The sequence below is a fragment of the Lepidothrix coronata genome, unplaced genomic scaffold (genome assembly GCF_001604755.1).
Source record: "Lepidothrix coronata isolate B3197 unplaced genomic scaffold, Lepidothrix_coronata-1.0 Scaffold229, whole genome shotgun sequence".
Lineage (NCBI taxonomy): Eukaryota > Metazoa > Chordata > Aves > Passeriformes > Pipridae > Lepidothrix > Lepidothrix coronata.
The window spans coordinates 329,500-347,197 of record NW_016690409.1 but is presented as its reverse complement, the minus strand read 5'-3'; the positions used below and the strand labels follow the sequence as shown (position 1 = coordinate 347,197).

Genomic DNA, 17,698 nt, shown 5'->3' with positions numbered 1-17,698 from the left:
TGTTTACTTGAGAGAAAAGGGTTTCTGGCTGTAATGAGCTAAAATTATCCCCCACACTCCATTAAATGTTGCAATGAACCATTTAAATTCCTACAGTCCAGGGGAGGTCTTGCTCCCACTTCAGAGATGAAGTGGAGCAGAAGATGGAACGTGAGGCGTGTCCTGCTGCGTGGGCCAGGGTGTGCTGGGAGGGGCCTTCACAAAAAGCTGTTTCCACAAACACTTGCTGCGAAGCCATAACAAACAAACAAACCTGTTGATCAGCAACAACCAACAGCACAACGGCCAAGCGAGAAAACAGTAATACCCCAAATCAATACAGGAAATTGGACATCACACAACGAGTTCCACCCACGAGGTGTGACAGGTAACAGACTGGGATTTGTCTGGCAGGAGGACGGGGTGAGAGGCACCCAGGGGAGAGGTGACACTGTCTGAGGCTCAAGGCACGGGGGGAGCTCACGAGCATTGGGCAAAGATACAATCTTGAAAGAAGAAGATGTAAGATGTGTCTGGGGGTGGAAAACAAATCTGAAGGGAAAATGTGATGCAGTTTATTGACTTAATCTCCAAATCAGAAACTTCACCTTTCTCCTCCAAGGATGTTTGTATTTGTGCTGCGTGGGGAAAACATCCTGATAAATTTGTGAATTCCCTTCGGGAGTGAGAACAGGACCTCTGACACTCCCAGGAATGTCAGGAGAGACCAGCCCGGAGCCAGGATGCTTTCCCAGGTGTCTCGGCCCTCCTGTACCTGCATTTGGTCCGAGCACATGAAGGGTTATTTCCAGAAACAACCTGCCACACTTCCATTCCTCACAGCCTGACACGGAGCTGTTCTGCAGTTGTTGTAACACCCTTTTTCATAATTAAATTGTTATTTATAAAACACAGTTGTAGAGGTGTGATTGGAATAATTGCTGACACGTGACATTTGCCAGTGTTCTCTGAGCTTTTACGAGATACTATAAAGAAGTCAGAGTGGTTCCTTGTACCTACAACTCACATCCTGGGATGGGCTTTCCAAAGGCATAAAGCAATCAAGGACTAAAAATAAGGAGCACACAGCAAAGAATAACCACAAATCTATGAAAATATCAGCTAACTATAAAACAATCAGCCAGTATTCCTTGACAAATATCTGAACATTAGAAGAGAGACGGGAACATCCACCACTGTCCCTTATTGTGGCAGAGTGTTGTTGTGTTGAGAGGGATGTGACCAGGACGAGGTGAGTGGGATGAGTTTCTTTGGGATGACTGTAAGTCAGTGCACTAGATCTCAGCAAAGATCTCCCCCACTCAGAGCCACCCAACAGAAATTACATGTTTTGTATGAATAAACAAATGGTCACAAACACTTAGAGGAAGGGTTAAGCTTCCTGACACTGCCAAGCATCTCCCTTTGGCAAATTAGGGCTTGCAAATGCACATGGAAAGCGGGTACTCCCTTCCACGGCGACACCCTCTGTCTCGGCTATAAATGCAGAGGAGGCCAGCTGGAATTTGGAGCTATGATTCCAGGACAACTGTAAGACCAGCTTTGAGTTTTCACCTGAGTTCTTTGCTGCTGCCAGGATGAGCTGTGGCTCGAAGCAGCCCCTGAAGAGCTGCCTGCGAGGGAGCAGCAGTGGCGGTGCCAGCAGTGGGGGAGGAGGAGGGGGCAGCTCGCATTCCTCGGCCTCCTCCAGGAGGATCTCCTCCAGGAGCAGCGGCGGTGGCAGGTTTTCTGGCAGCAGTTGTGGTGGAGGAAGCTCCCGGAGCAGCTGTGGTGGGGCAGCTGGTGGGTATGGGAGTATCAGGCGCAGCAGCTACGGAGGAGGGATGAGCAGCCACAGCTGTGGAGGAGGGATGGCTGCCGGATATTGTGGAGGGGGAATGGGAACGGGCTTCAGGTCAGGGGGGAGCGGGTTTGGTGCTGCTTGTGGAGGAGGCTTTGGTGGAGGTGGTGCTGGTTTCAGCGGTGGCAGCTTTGGCTTCCATGGAGGGAACGTGGGAATTCTCTCCTACGACGAGAAGCTGACCATGCAGAGCCTTAACGAGCGCCTGGCTTCCTACATGGAGACGGTCAGGAATCTGGAAACGGAAAATGCTCAGCTGGAACAATTAATCAGGGAGTGGTACCAGAAGCAAGGTCCTTCTGGCCCAAAGGACTACAGCCACTATTATGGACAAATTGAAGAACTTCAAAGCCAGGTAGGATGCTCTTTGCCAGAGGAGTTGAGGCACTGACAGGCTGAGAGGTTCTCAGGGAATGTTTGCCCAGCGCGTTGTTTCTCTTCTAGATCGTGACTGCGGCTGTGGACACCCACAAGGTACTTTTGGACCTGGATAACACGAGGATGACTGCAGAAGACTTTAGAGTAAAGTAAATATATATTCCTCTTTTCCAGCCACTGATTTCCTTCCTCCTGCTTTCCTGAACTTTATAAGTTAATTCCATAAGCAAATATCAATCCACAGGGACTTGGGTTCCTCCTGGTTCTATGGCAGCACAACTGAAATAATTTGTGAAACTTCAAAATTTTCAATATTTCTAGAATGATCTTTGGTGGGAATGCTGTCTCTGAACCAGATGGATGGACCCTGCACAAAGTTGCAGGTCAAAGAGATGATGAAAGATACCACAGAATAAAATATTAAAGTTCAATATTAATATTAAACGTTAAATGTATTAAGTATAAAGCATAATAATGTTATTAAGTAATATTAATTTTAAATGGTAAGTACTGGCTGATGATTTCCTAATTCTGCTGGTTGAGGGATGCTACATGCTCTGAAGTACAGACACAAAAGCAGACACTGATACTGGAATAGGTGAACTTCTCCATAAATAATGTCAGTAGGAGAACTGGGATGGGAAGAGCAGGGCTGACCTCTCTGCACCGTCCCTGGCACAGGTACGAGACCGAGTGTGGGCTCCGGCAGAACGTGGAGGCCGATCTCAACAGCCTGAGGCCCCTCTTGGACAGCCTGACCCTGTGCAGGTCCGACCTGGAAATGCAGTTCGAGTCTCTGAAGGAGGAGATGATCGATGTCAAGAAGAACCACGAGGAGGTAAGAGCAGAAAAGCAACAAAACCCCACAAACTGGAGGTGCTGCAGGGGAAACCTCGGCACGAGATACCCACCGAGGGGCAGGGCCAGGCTGTGCCAGGGGGGGCCCTGAGCTCAGCCCCTCAACAAGCAATGACTGGAAGTCAAGGCCAAATAATTGCAACACAACTCCCCCCAGTATATATATATATATATATATTTATATGTATGCTGTTGAAAGGCTCTGTTTGTGTTCATTGTCCTGGGCCTGGCTTTTCTCTGCAGGAAATAAAACAGCTGCAATCCCAGTCCAGCGGGGATGTGAGTGTGAAGGTCAATGCTGCTCCAGGAGAGGATCTGCTGAAAAAGCTCAATGAGATGAGACAAGAATATGAAGCCATTATTCAGAAGAACCATGCAGAGGTTGAAAAGTGGTATGAAAGCAAGGTAAAGGGTGACAGTTGGAATGTTCATGTTAAAAAGGAAAACACCAGCCCCTGTAGAGGAAGGACACAGCATCCGTTGCTATTGGGAAATAATGGTAGAATCCCTTTGACCAAAATGAAGGAAATCACAAGTGGGCTTGAACTGCTCTGGCACAGCCACACGAGGAAGTGTAACAGCCCCATATTACCAGTGGCCCTTCTGCAACTTTGAGTTTTCACCTGAGTTGTTTGGTGCTGCCACTCTGAGCTGTGGCTCCAAGCAGGCCCCAAAAAACTGTTCCAGCTGGTCCCATGATAAACTGCCATGTTGACATTGTAAGTAAAAGTCAGAAACTCCAGTTCTGTACATTAATTTTTCAGATGGAGGAAGTGAGCCAACAAGTCCACTCAAGTGGCCAGGAGGTGGAATCAAGCAACCGGCAGATCTCTGAGCTGAGACGTGAATATCAGAGCCTGGAGATTGAGCTGCAGTCGCAGCTCAGCATGGTAGGTAACAAGTGCTCCTGATCCTTGGATTTGCAAAGAACCCAGGGGTTGCTGGGATGACAGGAGGGCGGCTGTAGCTGGCACAACAGTCAATGAAGATGCTGGGTGCCTCTGACACCATGTGAGATCTGTCCCATGTGGGGCACAAGAACGCTCTGATCCTGCCACATTCCCACCAACGCCGCATTTTGTTTGGCCCTTGCAGGTCGACTCTTTGCAGTCCAACCTGGAGGACACGGAACGTCGCTATAACATGCAGCTGCAGCAGATCCAGTGCATGATCAGCCCCTTGGAGGAGGAGCTGGCCAGCATCCGCTGCGAGATGGAGAGCCAGAACGAGGAGTACAAGATGCTGCTGGGCATCAAGACCCGCCTGGAGCAGGAGATCCAGCAGTACCGGGCGCTGCTGGAGAAGGGGCAGCACGGCCTGAGATACAGAATTAAGTAAAGACATCAATTTATTAACTTGCCATCTCTGCAATCAGGGGAAGAGGAAAGCAGCAATATTTATGTTAGGAACTGGTACAACTGATTAATCATCAACATATTTATTACAACCACAGGAATTCACATAAATGTTAGCTGGCAGGGTGCAAAGCTGGATTTTCACAAAAATATTTAGTATTTGTGATTTGTCATTTCTTCCCCTAAGTACCAACAGGAAGTGCTGCTATCTGGGAAAATGAAGGGTAAGAAGGAAATAACACACCCCTTCCTGCTTACAGACCTGCACAGGGAGGAGCTGATGGTGGATCTTCAGGAGAAGGAGGAGGTCATGGAGGAGGAAGCAGTGGAGGAGGAACTGGAGGATCCTATGGAAGATCTTCCTCTTCTGAAAGCGGAGGAGGAGGAAGTGGAGGAAGAACAGGAGGTGGAACCTGTGGTAAAACCTCAGGTGGAGGAGGTGGCAGTGGAGGAGGAGGAGGAGGGGGCAAATCCTGCCTCTTCCGCTCTTCATCGTCCCAGTCCCAGCCTGGTGACTCTTGTGAAAGCCCAGGTAAAAATGGAATAAAGAAGTACATCCTGCCATTAACGATCCTCTCTGAATAGCAGGAAGGGATATGACAACTTCCTTCCTGGAAATATTTTGCTGTTTTTCCCCAGTTGTGTTTTAAGGCCACTCTGACATTTGTTCTTACACAGTGACAACTCAACATGGCAGCATTTGCAGTGACTCCACTGAAGAGGGAGGGTGGCATGAAGGGCTGTGTGGAAAGAGGAAATGAAGGGGGGAAAGGGAAAACGATGCCCAATCCAAAGCATGCAGGGAAGCAGGGAAGTCAGTAGTTAGAAATGTCACTGGTGTTAAGGGGGCATGGTTAAAGCAGGGCACAGCAGTTGGAAGGAACACTCCAGACATTTAAAATATGAGAGGCATTGGCTGCAAAAGACTCAAGTAGCAAAAGACAGAAAGGTCTGATCTGTGTCTGATTTCCCGGCTGTGGTTCCAGGAAGTGCTGAAAACATGAAGCTGTGCCTGGAAGGGAACAAAACACTGGGGAGAGGAGCAACCATGGAGGAAGTGTCCGAAGCCATAAAACACATGAGACTGGGTAAGGCTCCAGGTCCTCACAGCACCTCAGACAAACGCCTGAAAATGGGGAATATGAACAGGAAATTGTCAGTTTTAGAAAGGTTCACTTCCACTTTGATCCTGTATTGAGGCTTCATCGCTCTCTGTCAGTCAATCTGTCTCCCAAACACGCTGTTTCCACCAGACTGACAGTCATGACATGAGAGCTGGCTCTCAGCCAAAGGGCCTGGAGCCATCCGTGCAGACAGCAGGAACAGTGCACACACTCTCCTGCTGCTGGCAACAAAGGCAGCGAATTCAGAAGGATTTTGTGTTATGAGGAAGATTCTTTGGGAAAGTTTGATTTTTAAAAATTCATACATAGGCTTTGCAAAGTCCTCTGCAAAAATTCACTCCTCTGATCAAACATCCCATCTGACCTGCAACACTCCTACATATATTAATACTTGGTAGGCAAGATTAAAACATGTCATGTGCCATCTATCTTTAACTTATAAAATGTCTGTACACACAAAAACGTACATTCTGACTTCATCTGTATTTGGTATACACTGCTCAGCCACTCTAACGTGATTTGCACTCCCACAGCTGAGAACAGAAGCAGGTCTGTGCAGCTCATTGCTAAAGCTGCACACGCAGGTACAAACACAAGTCTGACACTGTTCAAACTTTTCTGGGAGGCTGGAACAGCCCTGATGCACCGAGACTGCACAGGGGGTACTCGGGGAGTAACACAGGGTTAAAAACGCTGAATGAGATCACACTTCTTCAAAGAAATTCTTGCTTCCCTCCATCTTTCATCAGGGAGTTTTAGAAGGTCTGAGGAGTGATTGGCAGGAGCAGCATCTTCCACTGCAGGACCTCCCCAGTGAGGCCTTTGGACCAAGCAAGACTCTACGAGCACGGCCGAACACGGCTCTGCCACGAGCAGGAGCCAGCACTTGTTCAAGTTACCCAACACTGCTCACTGCAGGGGCTCCTCAGAGCTCCCTGCATGGCCTGTCTGCTGCTTCCACCTGTCTTTCTGTTCCGAATCACTGTTACCTGATTTAATCTCTACCGTGATTGGTGTTCCTGTGCAATAAATGCTAATAAATCTTTGCTTCTCTGTGATGCAACCAGAAAACCGTGTCTGGTTCAAGTTCCTTTGGTGGGGGTTTTTGAATCAGTTACAAATATCAAGCCCTACCTGTGGAACACACAATAATGTGTCAGGTTATCCATAGGACCCTGAGTTTGCAGTTCACCATTTAAGATTCACTGGGCAAAGCTTTGCAGACTACACTGCTGGGAACTGCTCGGTGGGCCCTGCAATGGGAAAACTCACAGTCAACAAACCCACTCACTTCTGCTATTGCCTTCTATCTGGGACAAGAGTGGGGGCTTAAGGAACTGACTCTTCCCTGGAAAACCTGTTTAAAATATGAACTCCATGGAGAATTTCCCCTGAAAATAACGCAGGGGGTTCCTCACATGACTCCTGCTCACGATACCTCCTTCCTCCTGCGCACTTCCCCCCTCACCTGCTAAAACCCAAGCGGGACTATCACTGCTGTGAGCCTTTCTCTCTGAGTTTTACAATCACAAGGTTTGTTTTTTCCCTCTGATGAAGGCATCACCCACGGGAGAAGGTTGGGAAATGCAGGCTGAGTGGGAGACCGTGGGAACGGGAATGCTGAGCGCCCGATCCCAGGCAGAGCCGTGCCGGTGATTCACGGCGCTGCCTCACGCCGGGCTCTCAGCCATGGGATTGGAACTGGAAAACGAAGGAAGGAAGAATAAAATTGTTTTTCCTGACCAGTGTCACCTCGTGCACATGATGATGTCCCCAGCCTGCTGGTTGTTGATGATCATTTGCCAGGATACCCCCAACTCCCACCTGCTGCAAAACCACCCTCTTCATTTTTAACCCCTTGCAGCCTCACATCACTCTTGTCCCAGTTTTGTTCTCTGTCTTCTGAACCTGCTTCCTCCAATTGCTCTGCTCGCTTTCCACCTCTGGCAGGTGGTGACAGCTCTTTCTCAGACCTGTCTGTCCAGGCTACTCAACTGACAGCCCAAATTAAGGAGTGCTCCAGGAGCCCTGCTGCTCACACCTCCCCTCGGAGCCTGCCAGGTTAACCTCAAAACTGTTCCTGCTCAGTGCCTGCTTCCTGGCTGTCCCAGGTGAGCTACAGTGATTTACCTGGTCTCTGGTCCCACAGTGACACCCGGGAGGCTGCTGGGGTGATTGGATATGATTTCCTTGGAGCAGCAGCCTCTCCGTGCTGGACTTCACTGCTCTGTGCCACCACAGCAGCTCTGAGCACTCCTGGCCCCTCTTGCTCCTGCCCTTCTTTCCAAAAATACAACTTCCCTTTAGTATTTTACGGCCAGTTGTCTAATCCTCAGGCATCTCTGCACATAACCTTGCAGGAGAAACTCCTCTGAAATGATCCTTGGGGAAGCAAAGCAGAAAGTGGAGTGTGGGAAGGGCTGTGGGGCAGTTCAGGGGCTGAGAAAACAGCACTGAGCACAAACACGTATGAGGATGCAGCGTGTGGCAATACCCAGGGCAGCTCTGCTGCTGATTTAATGGCTTATATGGATATGTTAAATAAGGCACAATTTCTGAGCCATTAGGGTAAGTAATTATAAGAGTACTATTACTACTTTTGCTACTCAGCATTGATTGCACCATATTCTTCCTTACCTAAAATCTCTACCTTTAGTCTGCATCTACAGTGCAAATCAGCTTCATAATAAAGTTTATCTGCTACATTTTACAGTATGTGACAAAATAAATACAAACCACCAACAGACTCACAAAAACCCCCACTCAGTCATGGCATCAGTGCTCACTACAGACAAAAAGCACTCTGAATTGTGATGGTTTCTTACCAGACCCTGGAAGAAAATGCCAGTTTAAGGATTCTTTCTTTCCTTTTTCCATTTTGTATTACAAAGCCTGCAGCTGGGTTACCACTGGCACTTGCTTACTGAGAGAACAGGCTCCCATGGAAGAACAGAGCTAGAAAAACCATTGCAAAGCAGGAGTAAGAAACACAAACACTGTAGTGTCAGGTGTCAAAGCTTAGGGCAGGCTCAAAGTGGGGCCGCAGTGATACTGAGGAACGAGGAGAACTTGGCACTTTTTATTTGCACGCATTTCGCTAGGGATTAATCAGCATAATAAGCTTTAATTTTATGAGCACAAAGTGTTGCAATTCGGATACTTATCTGGTGTTCCTATTAGTGCTCTGAGGAGATAATTGAGGTACGTGTTGGAACAAGACCTTCAGAGCAACCTGAGGCAAAACTCAGTGTGCACACACACTCCTGCCTGTTTGGCTTCAGAGCTCCCTGGCAATCCATGTGTCCATTTGAAGGCACAGCTGTAATTTCCAAACTGCCTGTGTGTACTGTGCTGATCTCTCTTTTGTTGAGCGCTGTCAGGCCTCTTAATTGCCAAATGCTGCCATATTCGAGGCCATATTCAAGGGCTGCACAATGAGAACAGCCAAGTCACTGTGCTGGGGGGAAGGAACTCGACCCCTCCCAGAGTCCACCTGGCTTTGCTTCGCTTCCATGAGGGGTAACACCCATCTCAGACAAACCTCGGTTTGAAGTGTTCACTCTTCTTACAAAAATATCTAAGAGTGATGGGAAGGGATGGTTAAATAGGTGAAAAGAATAAACTCCAGCAGTTGCCTGAGGCATCAGAGTGACAGTGAATTAAGGGGAAATGCTTCAGTTTGCCAGTGCACAGACACAAAGCTGAGAACACATTTCCTCCAGCTCTTTTTGAATGCAGCAGCTCCAGCCTGCTGGAAAAGCCTCCCAGTCTTGGAGCACGGGCTGCTCTCAGGGTGCTTGGGAATCACTTCTTTGATACCAATCACGAGGCCTGATTGAAAGGAAAACAGTCACAGAGCGAGAGTGAAGGGATGGCAGCTGGGCTGAGCCGTGTGCTGGGCTGAGGAGATGCTCTGAACAGGGCTGGAACATTCCAGCACCTGCAGGCTGGGGGATAAATGCCCTTATTCTGCTCTGACTGGGAAACAGCAGTGTTATATAACATATGGATGCTGTATCTACACAGAAACATTAATGATTCAACTGTGCATCACGTATGGGAAAGAGACCAGAGAAGGACCTAAAACTGCCAGTTCCTGTTAGGTAATAATTCCATAAATTCACATCATCCTATAACACATTAGAGGAAAGCATCAGAGAACAAGATTCTTTGAAGGCTCTTTAAATGAGCTCAGAAATGAAAAATGCATCCTGCCCACAGAACAGATCTTCTCTTGTTTGTAAACATTTGCACAGTTAAATATTTAATAATCAATAAGTTAAAATAAGCCAGGAGGGAATTCAGTGTGTGCAACTTTACAGGAGCATGAAGTACTCGAGTTCACCTGTATTTTTCAGGCACTTCAGTGTCAGACTCCAGACACACAGTGACTGACAGAAACCAAACATCCCAAGGGCAACTCTGAGCTGCAGGAATATTTTGGAATATGGCCCAGCCTCACAGCCAGCAGGGTTTCTACAAAACCTCCAAGGTGAAATTAGTAACAAAAATTAAATCATAGCAATGCTGAAGACAAAACAGGAACATCCTGAGAGCATGTGACTTATGAGCTACCAAAGATCTGAAGGCAAAATCTGTGATTTGTGATCCTCCTTTATATACAAATAGTGGAAACAACACAGAACTACAATGAAATGTTGAGGTTAGTGGAAGGTCTCCACCCTCAATGCTTTGACTTTTTTCTGTCATTGCTTTGATTTTTTTTAACTTTTTCTTAATCCTGCAATAAGAAGTGTCCATTTTCCAGTGTGGACAAATCCCTTTTGTGAACAGGTACATATGGAAAAAGACCCTGAATAGGAAACAATGTGTGTTTTCAGAAAATACAGAAACAGAGTAAGAGACTCTTTTGGCAATTTTTTTTACTTTTGTTTTAATAATTACAGGAATTACTTTGCTCACTATCACCTACAAACCCACAGATTGTTCTAGCTTGGCTATGAAAAGCATCTCTAAGGAATATTCCCGGAGTCTCTGCTGGGAATTTGAACGTGACAATCCATTTTACTCACCACGGCAGAGTTTGTGACAAAGGGCCCCACTGGCAAGGTGACATTCCCCAGACCCAGAGACAAAAAAGCACTAAAATGAAAAAAGCATTTTGCCCCTGGCAAACTCCATCTCTCTGCACCAATAACAGACCGTGCAGAAGCAGAAACTGTTTATGCTGCTGGGGTGTCAGGACCAGCCTCCAGCTGAGACTCAGGAGAAATTATCACATCACCAACCTGCTCGGAATCTTTCATCACCTTTGAGCCATTGAGAGATCAAATAGCAAGATAAAATCTGGGAGCTTTTGAAAGCGATTGCCTAAGCAGCAACAGGCATGGAGCAAAGGCCATGAGGAGGGATGAGGTTAGAAAATGGTAAATAATCCTGAATCTACAACTTCCCACCAAGGCAGCCTTTGGAAAGCAAGGCCTGCACTGCATTCCCATCTCCAAGGGCTCCTGGAGATGCTGGGAGCAGGACAGCAGAGCACAAATGGCAGTTCTTCAGGTGTTGCCTCTGCTCCTGCACCTGAGGTTTAGGGGAGAAATTGCTACACCCTGTAACTGCCTCCAGTCGTTAGAGACTCCATGACCCCGTGGGGAGGAGGGGGGCTGATGGAGACATTTCAGTCACACAGAACAGAACTGTCACTGGGAAACTGTGCCCGTTCCCTGAGCTCTCTGGGACGGTTTGGGTCCATCTACAGCAAGACAAGAGTGCTGGTGGTTTGATGTTTGCACATCTGCCTTCAGACACTGGCTTAGCATCCAACCCCCAAGGCAGGATGGAAACCCTTCACTGGGTCAGCTTCTGGGATCACTGAACTGTGGGGTCATTTCTTTTGTGGTCTCAACAGTCTGATTTAAACTGCCTTTTCTGTCAGGATGTTATTTTAGAGTCTCAAGGATCTCTGCTTTAAGAGCAGTAGATATAATACAGATGTACTTTATCACCTGTAATATATGACACATTGACAATAGAGAGCATGAGCTGCTTTATATTAAACGATAAAAAGTCTTCCCACACAGCAGTTTTGAGGTAACTGTCTGCAATAATCCAGCTTCTAATTGGGCTACAATTGACTTTGTAATACATTTAAAGTATCCTTGATCTTCCCCCTATTTTAGATCAACAGCTTCTTGGTGAAAAAAGTCCAGTATTTTTTTTTCCATTTGAGTTCTAGGACTTGGCTCTCTGTGTGCTGTCCTGGTGCTTTCTTCACAAAGGAGGCAGTTTGATTTTTAAATAAGAATCCCTCTGCATTGCTTGAAATAGCTTGTTCATATCACTAAATATGTTCTTTAAGTGCTGGCAGGGACACACGAGTTGGACAATCTCTAGAGACAAGTCACACAGTCCTATTAATAAAACTCTTGCACTATCACATATGGTGAGAAAAGGAATATAAGGTGTGTAGAAGATCTGAAATACACAACACAGGAAAGAGCAAAAGAGAACAAACAGCAGTCTTTGGCGATAGCAGCTACAAAATCTCAGCAAAGAAAGTACCTAAATGAAAAGGATGTCACCCAAAAGAAGTGAGATGTTGAACCTTACCCAAGCCCCAGAAGCCCAGCCGTGGGCTGGATTGCCTGAGATAGCTGCACAAAAATACTGTTCAGCAAATAATTCTTGGCACAAACAAGAAATTTGGTAAATGCCCTGGGAGAAGGAAACACCCTGATGGTGACACCCAGTGTCAAACGTATAAATACGGAGAGCTGGGTATGAAGGTTTGCAGTCCTGAGGCTCATCGGGCTGTGCAGCTAAATTTGGGTTGTGGTTTGACTCTCGCCTGCTGTCGCCATGAGCTGTGGCACCAAGTCCTCGAGCAGCACCATTAGAATCAGCAGTGGAGGTGGAGGAGGTGGTGGTGGTGGCGGTGGTGGAAGATGCAGTGGTGGAGGTGGTGGAGGGAGCAGGTCTGGTGGATACTCCTCAGTGTCCACTAGAAAATACACCTCCTCTGGAGGCGGCGGGGGCTTTTCTGGGAGAAGCTTTGGAGGAGGAGGCTCCAGGAGCAGCTATGGAGGGGGCTTCAGCAGCGGCAGCTGTGGGAGGATCAGCCGCAGCAGCTACAGTGGCAGGATAAGCGGTGGTGGGTACGGAGGAGGAATGAGCTGTGGAAGCATTGGAGGAGGATTTGGGTCAGGAGGAGGCGGATTTGGGGGAATAGGAGGTTGTTATGGAGGTGGTGGATACAGTGGAGGTGGTGGATACAGTGGAGGTGGTGGATACAGTGGAGGTGGTGGATACAGTGGAGGTGGTGGGTATAGTGGAGGTGGATTCAGTGGCTTCGGGGGCAGCGGGGGCTTCGGTGGTGGTGGCAGCTATGGTGGAGGAGGTTTTGGTGGGATAGGGTTCGGGGAGGACTCCGGATTGCTCTCCACGAACGAGAAGCTGACCATGCAGAACCTCAACGATCGCCTGGCTTCTTACATGGATAAAGTGCGACGCTTGGAGGAAGAAAATGCTCAACTGGAGCGGCTGATCAGGGAGTGGTACCAAAGTCAAGGTCCCTCTCAGGGCAGGGACTACAGCCAATATTACAGGACAATTGAAGAGCTGCAAAACCAGGTATGATGTACTTTGACTAACTCTGGAATGGCACTTGCTCCTGCAGCAGAAGGTCCTGGTTTGGGGTGATATTCCCCCTCCTGTGCTTTGGCCAGGAAGCAGAGCCGTGTGGGGACCAAGCCTGGCTGCCAGTTTTCCTGTGTGTGTTCTGGCACAGGTGTATTTGGTGCAGGTGGCATCGCTGGGGGCAGTGGCAGATCAGCACCAGTGTCCCCATCGCGGGGCCTGTCTCGTGCTCCCTTCCCCACTGGGCTGCTGCTTGCTCGTTCCTCACCCTCGGGAACAGCAGATGTAATCATTGCTTGGCTTGTGCTACTGCTGCCATAGTCATTGGCTATTTTTGTGAATACACAGGACGAGCAGCAGGTGCAGTTAGCCCCATTACAGCCCTCAGCCACTGAACAGTCCCATATCTCCTGCATGAACATGGCTGTTGCCAAAAGCAGTGGCAATTTTGCTTTCCCACTGGTTTTGAATATGAGGAGTTTATTTAGTTATTCTTTCTGACAACGTAATTTTAATGGATGTTTGTAAACCAAAATTGACAGTAAAGGCACTTTCTTTTATCTGGAAGCAATAAACTCTTCTCTCTCAGTAGCTCCTGCAGCACTAGTCAGGTCTGACGTGACCACAAAGCTGTTTTGCAAGGTGTTTGTGCACAGGAGTTCCTTCTCTGTGTGTGTCAGACTGAAAAGACAACTGTGGAATAACACCTGCCCTCTCCCTTTCAGATTGTTGGTGCAAATGTGGACCTGAACAGGATGCTTCTTGACATGGACAACACCAGAATGACTGTGGATGACTTCAGAATGAAGTGAGTGGTTCCCTTCCTGGCTCATTCCATCCTGCCTCCTTTTACCCCCATGGGTTTCCATTGCCAATTAATCTTTGTAGAGGCTGGAGCCTCTTGGCTCCGATGTCAGAATATGGAATTGTTGGGAAAAGCATTCTGAGAAGAATTGCTTTGGGTTTTCACTATTGGTTTTATTCAGACAAGTTCTTGAAGGACTCCAATCTAAGTTTCTCCATCCTTGCATGCTGATGTTAAGTATAATCCTCATGGAATAAATCTCACATAGAGAAACTGTACTGAAATCAAACAAACCTACTGGAGACAGAAAGAGAATTATGTCCTTTCTTTTAAGGATTGACAAATGGGATTAGAGACCAGAGATGTAGGATGGGAACTGCCCATGCTGGAGGTACCAAACAAAGAGGTCTGGCAGCACCTTTACTCTCTGTCTTGTCTGTTGTTCAGGTATGAGACTGAGTACAGTCTCCACCAGAGTGTGGCAAGTGATATCAATGGATTACGCCCATTTTTGGATCAGCTGACTCTAGCCAGATCTGACTTGGAGTCACAGTTTGAATCCCTAAAAGAGGAACTGATCTTCCTGAGGCAGAACCATGAAGAGGTAAGTTTCTCCACACTTAGTAACCACTGACAACACAACACTCAGAAAATTCCCGTGGATTTTTCCACCAGCAGTAACCAGGTTTTGGCCACTGGTTTTGATCATCCAACTTGACACAACCTGGCTTTGATTCTGAGGAGTGTGTAGTGTCCACAGCTGCCCACAGCTGATGTAATGAGACACGTGGGTCAATGCTTGGCAAAATGAGAACTGAGGAATGAGTGACTTTCAGTACAAAGTAAAATCTGGTTGCTGAAGTCATGGAAGGAAAATTGGATAGAATATACTGAGGAGTCAAAAGAAAGTATTTATACTCTCTGCAGTGAGATTTCCCACGGAGGAGAAAAGATTCCCACAAAGAGCACCCTGAACAGAATTCCTTATGACCCTCTGGAGGACACTTCAGGGTCACTGTGAAGTGTCACAGTGCCTGGCTGTGAGCACTGGAGCCTGAGGAATGGCTGAACTGTTCCATGGCAAGGGCAGACAGGCCCCCTTTGCAGGAGCCATGGGCTGTGTGAGGATCCGTGTCCCTCTCCTTCCCCTTATTTGAAACGACACCATTTCTCCTTAACCTTCACCCTTTGAGAACCTCATGGGGTCCTGTGGTTTTTTTCCAGGAAATGAAAGGACTTCGAACACAGTCCGGTGGGGATGTGAGCGTGGAGGTCAACGCCACTCCCGGCATTAACCTGATGGAGAAGCTGAATGAAATGCGCTTCGAGTACGAGAGGCTCATTGAGAACAACCGCAAGGAGGTGGAGAGCTGGTACGAAACCAAGGTAAAGCACGGGAGGTTTGAATATGGAATCGTTCACAAAGCACTGGGCCTCTCCACATCCAGCAGGCAAAAAGTGTTATTTAAGGGACACTAAATGACTTTAAGCAGTTTCCTGTAACAGGTCAGTCCTGGGGTATCAGGTTATGTGGTAAAGCACACGGAGCCTCTGTCTTCCAGCAGCCAGGAGAATTACACAGGGTGTTGGTACAGTGGCTTGTGGGAAGCAAAGAGTCTGCATTGCATCTTTATTCTTATTAATTGCTTTCTCAGTGCTTTTGTGATAACCATACAATGTCTTCTTGTTATCAAAAATGCCTCAATTTTGTATGTGCGTTTTTCAGATGGAAGAAGTTAATCAACAAGTCCACTCAAGTGGTCAGGAGATACAATCAAGCAACCAGCAGATCTCTGAGCTGAGACGTGAATATCAGAGCCTGGAGATTGAGCTGCAGTCGCAGATCAGCATGGTAAGGAAAGGCACTTGCTCCACCTGTGGCACAGTGTGTATGTGGGAAGAAGGGTTACACCCAGCAGGGTAAATCCATCTGAGGAGAATGAGATACTGGGTAACTTATCTGCAAAGACACACTTTTTTTCTGGTTTGTGAAGATCTCCTGTTTTTCCATGAAAATAAGTTAAAGTCNCAAAACAAACCCCTTCTGCAGAATTATACAGAAAACATAGATTTGTACCCATGTCAGCAGCTGGAAGAAACAGTTAAACAGGATGTAACCCAAAGGCTCCAAGAGCCAAAGCAGCTGGAAGTATAGAAGACAATTTTGTTTACTTGAGAGAAAAGGGTTTCTGGCTGTAATGAGCTAAAATTATCCCCCACACTCCATTAAATGTTGCAATGAACCATTTAAATTCCTACAGTCCAGGGGAGGTCTTGCTCCCACTTCAGAGATGAAGTGGAGCAGAAGATGGAACGTGAGGCGTGTCCTGCTGCGTGGGCCAGGGTGTGCTGGGAGGGGCCTTCACAAAAAGCTGTTTCCACAAACACTTGCTGCGAAGCCATAACAAACAAACAAACCTGTTGATCAGCAACAACCAACAGCACAACGGCCAAGCGAGAAAACAGTAATACCCCAAATCAATACAGGAAATTGGACATCACACAACGAGTTCCACCCACGAGGTGTGACAGGTAACAGACTGGGATTTGTCTGGCAGGAGGACGGGGTGAGAGGCACCCAGGGGAGAGGTGACACTGTCTGAGGCTCAAGGCACGGGGGGAGCTCACGAGCATTGGGCAAAGATACAATCTTGAAAGAAGAAGATGTAAGATGTGTCTGGGGGTGGAAAACAAATCTGAAGGGAAAATGTGATGCAGTTTATTGACTTAATCTCCAAATCAGAAACTTCACCTTTCTCCTCCAAGGATGTTTGTATTTGTGCTGCGTGGGGAAAACATCCTGATAAATTTGTGAATTCCCTTCGGGAGTGAGAACAGGACCTCTGACACTCCCAGGAATGTCAGGAGAGACCAGCCCGGAGCCAGGATGCTTTCCCAGGTGTCTCGGCCCTCCTGTACCTGCATTTGGTCCGAGCACATGAAGGGTTATTTCCAGAAACAACCTGCCACACTTCCATTCCTCACAGCCTGACACGGAGCTGTTCTGCAGTTGTTGTAACACCCTTTTTCATAATTAAATTGTTATTTATAAAACACAGTTGTAGAGGTGTGATTGGAATAATTGCTGACACGTGACATTTGCCAGTGTTCTCTGAGCTTTTACGAGATACTATAAAGAAGTCAGAGTGGTTCCTTGTACCTACAACTCACATCCTGGGATGGGCTTTCCAAAGGCATAAAGCAATCAAGGACTAAAAATAAGGAGCACACAGCAAAGAATAACCACAAATCTATGAAAATATCAGCTAACTATAAAACAATCAGCCAGTATTCCTTGACAAATATCTGAACATTAGAAGAGAGACGGGAACATCCACCACTGTCCCTTATTGTGGCAGAGTGTTGTTGTGTTGAGAGGGATGTGACCAGGACGAGGTGAGTGGGATGAGTTTCTTTGGGATGACTGTAAGTCAGTGCACTAGATCTCAGCAAAGATCTCCCCCACTCAGAGCCACCCAACAGAAATTACATGTTTTGTATGAATAAACAAATGGTCACAAACACTTAGAGGAAGGGTTAAGCTTCCTGACACTGCCAAGCATCTCCCTTTGGCAAATTAGGGCTTGCAAATGCACATGGAAAGCGGGTACTCCCTTCCACGGCGACACCCTCTGTCTCGGCTATAAATGCAGAGGAGGCCAGCTGGAATTTGGAGCTATGATTCCAGGACAACTGTAAGACCAGCTTTGAGTTTTCACCTGAGTTCTTTGCTGCTGCCAGG

At 47.3% G+C, this 17,698-nt stretch overlaps 1 protein-coding gene across 2 annotated transcripts; it reads left to right on the top strand.

Moving 5' to 3' along the window:
- The first annotated feature begins 1,577 nt into the window (after positions 1–1,577).
- On the top strand, positions 1,578–6,585 carry LOC108506748 (keratin, type I cytoskeletal 13-like). 2 transcript variants are annotated; one of them, XM_017834082.1, is made up of 9 exons: positions 1,578–2,195; positions 2,285–2,367; positions 2,900–3,056; positions 3,320–3,481; positions 3,841–3,966; positions 4,172–4,410; positions 4,692–4,961; positions 5,410–5,519; positions 6,305–6,585. In XM_017834082.1, exons 1-9 carry the CDS (start codon positions 1,578–1,580, stop codon positions 6,328–6,330), a joined length of 1,791 nt encoding a protein of 596 aa, XP_017689571.1. In that variant the 3' UTR covers positions 6,331–6,585. The 2 variants fall into 2 exon arrangements, with proteins under 2 accessions (XP_017689571.1, XP_017689572.1); XM_017834083.1 differs by having other exon boundaries at positions 4,692–4,963; positions 5,418–5,519.
- Positions 6,586–17,698: the final 11,113 nt, after the last annotated feature.

Bases quoted from the DNA above. Each gene is read 5' to 3' on its own strand.
- LOC108506748 (XM_017834082.1), top strand. From the start codon at position 1,578: ATGAGCTGTGGCTCGAAGCAGCCCCTGAAGAGCTGCCTGCGAGGGAGC. The intron at 3,057-3,319 runs GTAAGAGCAGAA...TTTTCTCTGCAG, and splicing joins TCAAGAAGAACCACGAGGAG to GAAATAAAACAGCTGCAATC. The intron at 3,482-3,840 runs GTAAAGGGTGAC...TTAATTTTTCAG, and splicing joins AAAAGTGGTATGAAAGCAAG to ATGGAGGAAGTGAGCCAACA.